Source organism: Parasteatoda tepidariorum, chromosome 10 (genome assembly GCF_043381705.1).
Source record: "Parasteatoda tepidariorum isolate YZ-2023 chromosome 10, CAS_Ptep_4.0, whole genome shotgun sequence".
Lineage (NCBI taxonomy): Eukaryota > Metazoa > Arthropoda > Arachnida > Araneae > Theridiidae > Parasteatoda > Parasteatoda tepidariorum.
In genome coordinates, this window is record NC_092213.1 from 23,889,908 (window position 1) to 23,902,979 (window position 13,072).

The following is a 13,072-nucleotide window of genomic DNA, read 5'->3' on the forward strand; positions in this document are numbered from 1 at the left end:
AAAATAGCGTGGTTTCATAACGAATGATTGTAAAAAATAACGAAAAACAAGGATATAACTAGAAGTACTGAATTGCTAAAAATTTGAATTTTTATCTGAGAAGACACTTTTACATGCTTTTATATAAATGTCTAAATGCCTTTGTTCACCTGTTCAATACTAACTCGATTGGCGACACAAAATTTAAGACATTTCTGGCGTATTAATTTTGCTACCAATTTCCTAAAGTCATGAAATAAAATAGTTTAAAAAGTTTTACTACTTGCAATATACACGTGCTTCAACGATGTCTTACGTCATCCATCCCTTTTGGATACTTGCTTTATGACTTCATATAAATTACAATAAAAATCCTCATCTTGTTACAATCGTGTGTTTATCTCTTAGTACATACATAAAAGAAAAAGTGAGCGCAAATTTTTTTGTGTAAGTTTAAGGTTTAAATTGTCTTGATAAAGTTTTATTGTATTAGTGGTTATTCCATACTAGAAAAATATTTGTCTCAATTTTAATCATTGCCAATCAAATTTCAAATATAAATTTTCTAAAGCTATGAAATAAAATAGTTAAAAAGTATATAAAAATATATACCTTAATAAACAACTGCGCGATTTATGGCTTTTAGATATTTGTTTTATAGCTTGATATGAATTAACAACGTAATTAAAAACTTCTCTATATCACCTTGTTGTACGCGAGTGCTTCACACGTATTTCGCACATAGAGTAAGTTTAAAAATTTTTTGTGTAAATTTAGAACTGAAACTGTATTTCAACACTTTATCTTTTGTTATACGTTATTCTGAACTCATGTTTGTGAAAATTGCAACACCATGAAGGACTTACGCGAGTGAGCTGAAATTTTCAGGAAATGCAAAGAAGAGCATGATATGCAAATAATTAGAATTTCAGACCCGTAGCTCATGCGTATGCTGAGCAGCGTACTCTGAACGGCGGATGGATCCGAATAAATAGACGGCTGTAACGAGGCGTGTATGGTTATCGGTGGTTATCTGCTAGTGGTAAACGTTAGCTCAGTCATTACTTATGCCTCTTCCACGAAAGAGAGCGAGATTTCAACAACTTACGGAATTTAAACGGGGAGAGTCATTGGCCTTCGTGAAGCTGGATTGTCTTATCGTGCAGTAGCCGCTCGTGTACAGCGTAACAGCAGCACAGTGATGCGTGTTTGAAAGCAGTGGATAGACAAGTGTCGGACAACTCGGAAATTTTGGAGTGAACCCCGAAATGTCACGTTAGCTCGCGATGATAGACACTTGTTCCGCGTTGCGCTAACGGACCGTACGGCTCCCTCTAGACAACTGGCAGCACGGTGGTCAATAGCTACAGGTGTTTCATTGTGTGCTTCATCAATTCGTAGATGTCTGCTGCAGCGTGGACTGCGCGCAAGGACTCCTTTATACAGGATCCTCCTCATGCTAAACCATTGCAGCCTGCGGCTACTATGAGCCAGTCAGCATAGGGACTGCCGTGCTGATTGGCAGCGTGTCGTGTTTTCTGATGAATCCCGCTTTAATTTGTGGTACCACGAGGGCCGCATTCGTGTCAGACGCTATGCCGGTGAACGCCACCTTCCGGAGTGCATTATCGAACGCCACAGTGGACGAACACCCTGAGTTATGGTCTGGGGTGCCATAGCAAAGAATGGACGATCTCAATTGCTACCTATTGTGGGTAATCTGGACAGCAACCGGTTCATCAGTGAAGTTCTGCAGCCCCAATCTGTTCCCTTCCTACAAGCCTTGTCAGGCGCTGTATTTCAACAGGATAATGCCCGTCCTCATATTGCCGAGGACTGTTCAATCCTTCCTTGCATCGCGGCAGGTATAGCTTCTTTCTTGGCCTGCGTATTCTCCGGATATGTCGCCGATTGAACATGTGTGGGATTTCGTTGGTCGGCGTCTTGCTCCTGATCCTCGTCCTGTTGCTTCTACAGACGAACTTTGGGTATGCATACAAACAATATGGAATTCTCTACCTCAGACAGACTTTCAAAGTTTGCTTGACTCCATGCCACGTCGTGTAGCAGCACTAATGCGGTGCGTGGTGGCTGCACAAAATACTGATCTCGATCTCTTGTTATTGTTTGTTTGCTTTGAAAGTTTAATCATTTATTTGTACCACTACCACTCAACTGTGTATTAAATTTCATTCAATTATGACGATTCCTTCATGGTGTTGCAATTTTCACAAACAGGAGTTTATGTATATATTATATTAGGTTATATGGAAAAGAAGTTTTTTTATTATTGTTTTACAAGTTTTCTGATTTAATTTGCAATCGAATCAATAACTGTAGTAAGTTTCAGGTTTCCAGATTTCCATGTTTTTAATACTTTGTTTAACTAAAGTTCAATTTGTCATAATATTTCATTAACTTTATTGATTGAGCGAACGTATAAACTTATAAAACTTTCATGTTTTGTTATTTTTTTAGGTTTTCTAAACAAAGTAGGTTTTTTTTATTAAATCATTATGAAAAATATATTTAAGAAAAGAAAAAGTCCATTATAAAAATTAAACGGAAGCATTTCATAAATTACAAAATGTTTGTATATAAGCTGAGAATGTGTTAAGAATCGTTTTATTCCAAAATTTCAATTATCATTTGCTTATAATATCACGGTTTATCTAAAAATAATACTTTAAAATTAATATTTTTCCTTAGTTCATTAATTTAACATTTTCTACTTCCAGTATGTTAAAATAATATATCTTAAGGTTTCTGTGTATATAAAGAGTCTAAGGTTTCTTTCTTCACGAGTTTTAATTTCTGTTGTTCACCAAGGTATTAATTCCTAACCTGATCTTTTTTTTTCTTCTATTACCACGATTTTCCACTTAAATATTAGTTCGATTTTATCACCAACTGATTTTTGCAAAAAGGTAATGAAAATATTTAAAAATATAAAAAATTGAAAGAATCTGTCGACTTTTGTTGTATGGTATATGAGAAAAAAAATTTTTAATAAAAAAAAATTAATGATGGATCTGGAAGGTGTGTTTTTTTGGTTTAGTTTTTCAGCTAGTTTCAGAACTTAAATTATTTTAGAATTATTTCAGAAATTTATTGAGAGTGTCACCTCACGACAGAACTCCAGAAAAAGAATCAGTGAAACTAGTAATAATGTTCATTTCATTATTACATTATTACTAGTTATTGTTACATCATTATTACTAGTTATTACTAGTTTACATTATTACATCATTATTACTAGTTTAACTAGTAATAATGAAACCGAAAGTCCAAATCAAGCTGCTGAGGATCATGTCTGAATTATTTTATTTTATTCATTTTTAAGAATTCGTTTCTAAAAAAGAGTTTTTAGAGAAGTATGGCCAGGTAGGGACATGTTAAATATGCTATTAAATTTTTTTTTTAAATTTAACAAACCAACACGTAAGTAGAGAGCGCAAAAAGAAAAAAAAGTCGGAATTACCCTGAATAATTTTTGATCTTATGATCGGATCCTCACGTTCTAGGACACAATTTTAATAGTTCGAAAGGGTGACCTCAACCCCCAAAATATAGAGGGTAGCCGCAGTCTGGGAAATGTGGTCTCCATAGTTTGATCAGGCGAACGATCTTAATTTTTGACAACTTAATGTTAATTTTACGTTTTACGTATTTCGCCATATCTCGAGAACTTTTTAAACGAATTTAGAAAAAATTCACACAATTATAACATTTGTTTATCCATAGATAATTCCATGTGAAAAATAAATTTTAGTACTTATTTATTATTTTATTTAATTATAGTCGAAACAGTTTTGAATTGTAAGGTATATAATTTTTTACATAACTTTAAAGTTCGTTATTTTACGTGGCAAAATGCAAAACTTAAGCTAAATCGGTTGAATTGTTTCGGTGATATCAGATTTTAAATATACTACTTTATTAACTTCTTTTAAATATACTACTTCTTTAACTATGGGGATCATATTTCCCAGATTGCTACTACTCCCTATATTTTGAGGTTTAGAAATCCGAATCCGTCGTAAAAAAGTTATATTTATTCAGAGAAAGTACGTTTTTGTGTCTGCTTTCAAAATTTAAAATATCGTCTGCACTAAATAATTAGCATATTAGCATTAATAAGTATTAGTATATTTGAAGTCATCCATTCGAACCATAACGATTGAGTCCTAAAACGTGAAGATCCGATCATTAGATCAAAAGTTATTTAGAATTTAGTTATTTATTTTTGTACTCTGTACATTTTTTCTACTCGCTAACATGTTTCATAATTTGTTAAAATATTTGGTTTTACATCAATCAATTGGACAATGTATACCGTGGACGTTATTCTTGTCGTTATTATTATCGAGATTTTTTTCTTCTTAACAAAATTATACAGATTCGGTTTCGCTGTTAGCCTTGCCTGAATAGTTATTTAGTATAACGCGTTCGTCTGTTTTCAGATTTTTTAATAAATTAAAAAATTATTTAAAAAAATTTCTCAGAATTTTTTTCGAAAAGTATTTACTATTATTAAATTAATTTTCATAAGCTTCAAACTTGAATAAATTAGTATATATGGAAAGAAATAGAATTTAAACAGGCAAAAACACCTAAACATCACTTAAATCTAAAATTAAATGATTGCTTTAAATCTTTGAAAAGAAGAAAAATTCATAAAGAGTTAGAGAAATCGCATGCTATTTCTGCCATTCTAAGGAGCAGATCAATTATTTTTCATCGTTCCTAAAAGCTAATACATGCATGATTTTTTAAAGCTATACAGTTTTAACCCCTTCAGGAACATGATCGCGCGGATCTTCACGAATCACAGTATCACATATGAAACGAACCTTTCTAATTCGTGATCTCAATACGGTACTCGCATAATACATCTCGTATTAGTACGAATACGTACTCTTTAGTAGTATAAACTTGGAGCGTGCATGTGTTGGGAAGAGCTTCTTCTTCCTTAAGCCAGTCCTGATAAGGGGTCAAAGCCGTATATACTTCATAATAGATAGAAGAACGATTCTCTACCATCAAAAATATGTTAAAAACAAACTAAATCGGAAATACTAAAATTTAAAATTCAATCGAAAATCCAAAGCAAGATGCTAAAGGAGACTTCTGAATTATTTTATTTTATTCTTTTCTCTTTAAAGAATATTTTTTAGAAAAAAATTTATTTTAGTAATTAGGCTAATTAGTGTTTGATTTATTTTTAGAAGAAAAATGAAGTTTTACGGATTCCTTGTATTAATTGCCTGCTTGTTTATTGTTTTGAAAGCCCAAAGTTGAAAAGAACAACGGGCAGAAGCTTAAAAAATGAGTAAGTAATATTATTTTCAAGTTGAGGGGATATTTTTTTATAGAACCTTTTTATAGATGATAAGGAATTCAAAACAAAATTTAATGTTAGCCTTGTGCTGTGAATGAAAAATAAAACTCCATTTCTTGTATTTTTTAGACTATTCTATTTTAATATTCATTAATTATGATTATTCATTTACAATTTTACCCACATTTGCTTATGAAAAAAATTTTGTACACATTTTTAAAATTATCCTACAAATCTTTAAATTCTCTTAATCCGAAGGATTTTGTCAATATCTATCGATAGTACTTACTGGTATTTAACTTCATACTAAAAAGATACTGAAGCACATACACAGCTTTGTGGGAATCAATGGCAATGAAAAGGCAGACCAACTAGCCAAGAAAGGGACACTCGAACCACAATGTAATAAACCAATTCCACCAGACTCCCTTAAAAAATAATTTTTCGAGAAACTTATGACCGACCTAAAGCGCAACCAAACAGTAAAATCCACTGGAAAACCTTGGGCTGACATCCAAAACAGTTGGAAGAAATTTTGTCCCAGTTCTCGTAAGAAGACTGTGGCAAACATCAGACTCTCAACAGGCCATGACTGCTTGGCAGAGCACCTCAACAGAATAGGCATCCTTCCATCTAGTGAGTGCCAAATCTGCAATTCGGGAACCATGAACTCAGACCACTTGCTTGTATGTCCTTTACTAGACAAAGAATCTCAGGAGCGGAGTGACCTCTGCAAACTTTACTGGGATGCCAGAGATCACATGTAAAGACAACTCCTCATTCTTCCCTGTATATATATTTTTGTTACTTTAATTTTATCTTTGAGTTAATATGCGTTTGTCATGTGTTTTCTTTGTTTGTTAATGTAATTTTTTTCCTTTTTACTCCTTGTTTATGTCCACTTAATGCTGAACATCAATATTTCCAATAACGTAATCCAATACGTAACAACAACTCATACACAGTTTAAAAAATATTGAAACAGTCAATTACCTCGAAAAATATACATCATGTCAAAACGTGAAATTAGACATAATCAATATTTTTAACCCTTTCAGTCCCAGTGATTCCANTCTTTAAATAATGCATAATATATATTCAAAAACTTTTCTAGTGATTTTCGTCCTTCACTACTTTATTCCCAATGATGCCATTTGGAATCATTTAAAATTTTATTAAAGAAATTTAAAAATAAAAAAAATTCTGTTTGTTTTGTTCTTTTGAATGCAAAATGAGTCTGTTTTACAAATTTCAGATTTTTTTATTGAAAAATAAATATTTGGGACTGAAAGGGTAAGCTATCAAACTCGATCTTTACCCATTCGGGGGTGGGATGAGGGACAATTTGAAATCTTAAAAATGAACCACAATTTTTAACTGCAGCTTTGCATTTTCAAGAAATGAGTATCCCTTTTGAGTTGTAGTTGCAATTCAATGCTTCACAGATGTCGTTGTAAAAAGATAAAAGCTAAAAGGAATAAAAGCTGATTAAAATGGTGCATCTTGAGACCTAACAGACTAAGAAGATAAAAAAAGACTGGTTTAAAAAATTGTATCTGTTTATTTTTTCGAAAAAAATTTTGAAACATTTTTATTTTTAAGTAACCACCATTTTAAACAGTTTGTACTCTTTTTAATTTTCCCGGTTACAGCGTCATCTGCAAAGCAAAATGGAATGTAACTCAATTAGGGTTGTACGATTACATTTTTCTGTAGAATTTAAATCTGAAATAAGAAATAGGGGTTCATAATTAAGAATCACCCCCGGCACCAGGGGAGTGGGATCGAGTTTAATTTGTATAGCTTGTAAAAATAAATTAAATGCGACTATTTTAACTCTTTCAGTCCGATGTATATTTCTCAAGATATTTGACCAATTCCGAACTATTTGCACACACCCTGTATGATCTACGTTTATTTTTAGTTAACAATCAGAACCATGCTTCCTAGATTGCGATTTCTCTCCCCACTCCCACCTCCTATCTAAAAAAATCAAATTTCATATCGTGGGGAGCAACAGTATATTCATTCAGAGAATGTACGTTTTTGTGTTTGATTCTGCAAGGTTTTCATAATTTATTAGTTAATCCTAATTAATTAGCATATTTGAGATAGCAGTTATTTCGCAAAAAATCCGTTTATTAAAACAAAAGGCGTTCAGGGTGATATCGTTTTTATTTTGAGAACTGTACTTTCTTTATGAATTTATGAAGAATTTTTTTTCTTTTTAATATCTAGACATAACCTTCCTTTCAAAACTTTCAGTTAAACAGGGTTTTCAAGACATTCCTGTTACTGCGTGTAACGCAGATGGTACATACGCTTGTCAGTGTGGCGTAACTACCACTATAAATATTAAATACCAAATCACTGGTATGTAAGACATGTTAACTTGATTCTAAATAGAGGTACCTTTTGATAGATGAACATTGACAGGTGGTACATGCGTTTCTCAGTGTGGCGTAACTACCACTATAAATATTAAATACCAAATCACTGGTATGTAAGACATGTTAACTTGATTCTAAATAGAGGTACCTTTTGATAGATGAACATTGACAGGTGGTACATGCGTTTCTCAGTGTGGCGTAACTACCACTATAAATATTAAATACCAAATCACTGGTATGTAAGACATGTTAACTTGATTCTAAATAGAGGTACCTTTTGATAGATGAACATTGACAGGTGGTACATGCGCTTCTCACTGTGGCGTAACTACCACTATAAATATTAAATACCAAATCACTGGTATGTAAGACATGTTAACTTGATTCTAAATAGAGGTACCTTTTGATAGATGAACATTGACAGGTGGTACATGCGCTTCTCAGTGTGGCCTAACTACCACTATAAATATTAAATACCAAATCACTGGTATGTAAGACATGTTAACTTGATTCTAAATAGAGGTACCTTTTGATAGATGAACATTGACAGGTGGTACACGCGCTTCTCACTGTGGCGTAACTACCACTATAAATATTAAATACCAAATCACTGGTATGTAAGACATGTTAACTTGATTCTAAATAGAGGTANAAAAAAAAAAAAAAAAAAAAAAAAAAAAAAAAATCCGGTGAAGTAAATAAAGTCTCCCGGTCAATAAACAATATTGAAGAAAAAAATGAGCGAAATGATATAAAACAAAAATTAATGAACAAAATTAATATAAATAAATAAACCAGCATAAATCAATTAATGGTATCCGTTCATCGAATTCCATCACAGATAAAATTCTGGAAAAGGAGTAATGTGGCGTAATTACCACTATAAATATTAAATGCCAAATCACTGGTATATAAGACATGTTAACTTGACTCTGTCGAGAGGTACCTTTTGATGGATGAAGGTTGACATAGTCGATAATTAATTCCCCACATCAGCAAATATGGAAGCTTTGGCCGGTGCTAATGTGTAAATCCTAAAGGAGAAAGAGTGAACAAAGCCTGTCCTTGTAAATAGACTATCTGATTTATAAAAATGCAATGTTAAGTTTCGAAATGGAAAAACAATAGTTATTGAAATGCTTTTCTGAGTACACTTTGCTCCTGTTGAAATTTAATCGTTGAAATACTTCCATAGTCTCCTTTCATTTTTTAATATATAAAGACATTAATTTCTCCATGGAAATAACGTAACATAAGTTCTATATCTAATAATACATTCCAGGGTCCGCTCTAAGCATTCGCCACCTCTACAAATACCATAAAATCGCAAATTTGGCGAATAAAATTAAGTCTTGGAAAAAGTATTGGCGAATGATCTTTTCCCTGGAAAGAAAAAAAATATATATTTAACTCGATCGTCAAAATTACGTCAAAACGAATTTTTCTAAACAAATCAGATTTTTTTAAAAATTCGATTTCAGTAATATCCGATAGATGCGCTGCGTTACCAATTAGAATTGGGTCCAAATAATATAAGCCAGAGACATACTACCTTAAAATAGTTTTCTTTGGGAAAAAAAAATTAGCCATGGAAAATGGTTAGGATTTGCATTTGTTGAATACTTTCGAAAATTGGTGAATACTTTTGTAATTTACCGTGTTCAGTTCATAAAACTTTTCGCCAACAGATGGACAACAATTTCAATGAAAAACTTTTATTTTAATGACATTAAAAAGATTCAGTTATATGTTTGATTGCCATTGAAATCAAAGCTGATCGATTTTTCTCCTGAAATGTCAATCATCAATCATAAATCTGATAGATAAAAATAGTCGGGAACAATATGTAAACTGTCTCGCTTTAATTGATGGGAGTTCTCAAGCTTCTTTAATCACGGAATCATGTTGCAAGAATTTAAATCTTCAATGTCAAATATCTGAAAACGCAATTTTAGGATTAGTTGATAAAGTTACTGCTCTTGCAACTAGAAAGGTCGCTTTGAACTTTTCGTCGTATTCTAGTGAAGAGATTAATGTAAATGCTCTTGTTGTCAAAAATCTGACCTGTAATCTGCCTAACTTTGAAATATCAGAATTTGATTGGCCTCACATTCAAGGATTGAAACTAGCAGATCCTACTTTCTATATCAGTCGACCTATTGATATAATCCTGGGCGTTGACATATTATTTGATTTAATTCAAAATGGAAAAATTTCAGGGATCCAAAATCAACCATCTGCTTTAAATTCGAAACGAGGTTGGTTACTGTCCGGTCGAATTTCTACTGATTCTAGGAGTGAAAGAAAGAGTATGTCATTAATTAATTGCCATGCATTAGTGCATATATTCTCAACTTTCTTAACGTTGCCGCCCATTAAAGAGCAAAAAACATTGCCTCCCTTTGTGAAAATCCAGTTTTTTACGCGTTAAATTTGTTTTCTTTTCCTTTTTTTAATTAATGTGCACGTTATTTCGATACTTTTATCCCGGCGGATGATCGCAGACTATTTGTCATAATCAAAATAAATACGGTAACGGAAATTAAAAAAAAAATACAACAAAAAATAGTGTCATTTATTCTTAATTAAATAGTTAAAAAAACACCCAAAACATTTTTTTTACATTAAAAAGTAGTATCAACGAAACAATCAAGTAACTATATCAGTATAACGTTCGGTTCAATATTTTTAGTGAGGTGAAGACGCAAGTCCCTTCGTAGCACGATCTCGAGTCGATTTCTCTATTTTGTGACTAGATAACACTGAATCTACGTTCGAAAAGGTGGAGAAAGGAAGGCCGATTAAAAAAATTTTGGCGATATTCTACAGTCCAGGGTAGAGACGACTGACGTTTATCGTCTCACAAAAGTTTGGCTTCAAGGAAAGCCAAACTTTTGTGAGACGATCACCATTTCAAAGCTTCATTAGTTTAAAGTTCAACCAATTCCTCCTGAATCTGAACCTCTGTTGTTTCAATATTCACAAAAGGGTTCATAACCCATTGAGGGACTTCCAGGAACAAAATATCATTGAAATAGACAGAAAAGTCCATGTGCAAAGAGTCAAGGTGCTGACAATATTCTTGTGCATCATCAGAGGTAATTTCGTCTTTCTTTTTGAGATATGATAAGATTGGAAATTAGCTGAACTCATTCCCACCAAAATTCTGCCTCCACAAAATGAGTTATCTTAGAAAGGTAGAAATAGCTGATTTTGTAGGGATCAAATTGAGCTCGTTGACTTGAAGTTGTAAATTAAAGCCATAACTCAAGAACAGAGTCGAAAAGATTCTAAAACCTATTGAGACATTCACATTTGGAAAGCCAGTGAATCTCGGTGTGTAGGAGCAAGTGATATTCTTCATCGTTTTTCTTACATAGCTGCTTGAATAATCAATCTTTGAGAACATTACTGCTAATTTTGTTCACAGCAGGTATAACACATTGCTAAGACTGATGCCAACTGTCGCTTTTATTTTTTCCTTCTAAATGCTGTCTGTAAATCACGCAGTGAACAGCTAAAATATCTGATAACTCCCTCTTCAAAACGGCGATAAACCCAATCTGTCAATCCACTATTGCAGGAGCTCCGTCAGTGACAGTATGCAAAATATTTCCAAGAGGAATGTTTTGTTCATTAAAATAACATTTGACACCATTGAAAATAGATTCACCTTTGGTATCTACAATAAAGCAAAAAGCATCTCCTGAATAATTTTTGTTTCCTTCACAAACCGGACATACGCCAACAGTAAAGCCTGAATTACTTGGCAAGGTTGATTCATCAACTTGAAAGGAAAATTCGTTGGATATCAAAAGTTTGCATCAAATCGAGACTTCATACTAAAAGCGCATGCACTTCAATTTTCACTAAATGGCTTGAATGAGTCAGAGGCAAAAACTACTGACTCCTGCGCTACGCTGTGCTGGTTCGGATCGGAGGATAGGTGCCGCATAAGTTCGTTTTATTGGTGGTACAAATGGTGTATCAGATAATCTTAGTTTATTATATTAATTTAATCTTTTTTCTTTTATATTAATTTTAGATTAATTTTATTCATTATATAAATCTTAATTTAATAATTTTATTTAGGAGTTATAAAGTTAAATTTGAATAACAAAACGTACTTATCGCCCCCCTCCTACTGCCCAAAACATACCAAACGCCTCACTAGAGCCCAAAACAAGTCCACCACCCCTCGGCATACTCCCACCGCCCCCGTTGAGAAACAATGCATTAGTGGAATTAGATAATGTTATGAACAAATTCTTGGAAATCGAATCTGTCCCAAATGCTACAACCTTATCTATCGATGATCAAAAAGTCGAAAATTTCTACCTTCAAGCAACAAAAAGAAATTGTGATGGTAGATACATAGTTAATTTGCCTTATAAGAAGGATAGAATTTTAGGAAATTCTCGGAATCAGGCAAAACAGCGATTTTTTTCATTGGAAGAAAGGTTTCGCGATAACCCTAAATTCAGAAATCAATGCATTAATTTCATAAGGGAATATCAAGATCTGGGACATGTGCAACTTGTTCCGAATTATGAATTTTCCAAACCAACTTCAGAGTGCTTCTATTTGCCACATTTTGGTATCATTCGAGAAGAGAGTGAGACAACCAAATTGCGTGTTGTCTTTGATGCATCTGCAAAATCCGAGGCAGGCATTTCTCTTAATGACGTTCTTCATTTTGGTCCGAAACTACAAGAGGAACTATTTAATGTTCTCTTAAAATTCAGATGCTATCCTGTTGCACTAACCAGTGACATTGAGAAAATGTTCCGTCAAATTCAGATCGAGCCAGAGTGGTTCAGAGAAAAAGCATTTGCCTTCCAATGAAGTAACTCTCAAATTCGAATCCGAACGGTGGCTGGTTGATACGAATTCTGCTCACGGTTTGCACCGACAACTGCGCTGACATAAAATACCCTCAGTGGAAGACGGATCATGTGTAAGAATCCCCTCGCTGTCGGACTAACCTTGGGTGGTTATCATGGTTTTTCCTTTCCATGTAGCTCAAATGCGGGATATTTCCATCAAAAAGTCCCTCCACGAAGGATAGTTTGTCCCAATACTTGATTCAGATGTTCTTTTGTTTTCTGGGTTGGGTTTAACATTACAAGGCTGCTGAATTAAACACCGGTTGTTGTAAACTCAGAATCGAGTCGTCTGTTCAACGTCATGTGTAAAATAAAATCTCACATTAACATCTCACTTTAAGTAAAACAAGCGGGAAAACGTTAAAATGATTTTGAAAATTGGAATGAGTAACCTCCTTAATTAAACGTAATGAATTAATTTTAGTTTGATATGGGAATTGTAATTATTTAATAAATCCTTTTCCATGTCAATGATG

General features: G+C 33.2%; 1 protein-coding gene across 1 annotated transcript; it reads left to right on the plus strand.

The window, feature by feature from the left end:
* Positions 1-1,639: 1,639 nt before the first annotated feature.
* Positions 1,640-12,555, plus strand: LOC107437918 (uncharacterized). Its single transcript, XM_016050064.2, has 4 exons — positions 1,640-1,844; positions 7,559-7,693; positions 9,666-10,019; positions 11,885-12,555. The coding sequence occupies exons 1-4, from the start codon at positions 1,640-1,642 to the stop codon at positions 12,553-12,555; spliced, it is 1,365 nt and encodes a 454-aa protein (XP_015905550.2).
* Positions 12,556-13,072: the final 517 nt, after the last annotated feature.

Bases quoted from the DNA above. Each gene is read 5' to 3' on its own strand.
- LOC107437918 (XM_016050064.2), top strand. From the start codon at position 1,640: ATGGTCTGGGGTGCCATAGCAAAGAATGGACGATCTCAATTGCTACCT. The intron at 1,845-7,558 runs GTATAGCTTCTT...TTTAATATCTAG, and splicing joins CCTTCCTTGCATCGCGGCAG to ACATAACCTTCCTTTCAAAA. The intron at 10,020-11,884 runs GTATGTCATTAA...ACGCCTCACTAG, and splicing joins TTCTAGGAGTGAAAGAAAGA to AGCCCAAAACAAGTCCACCA.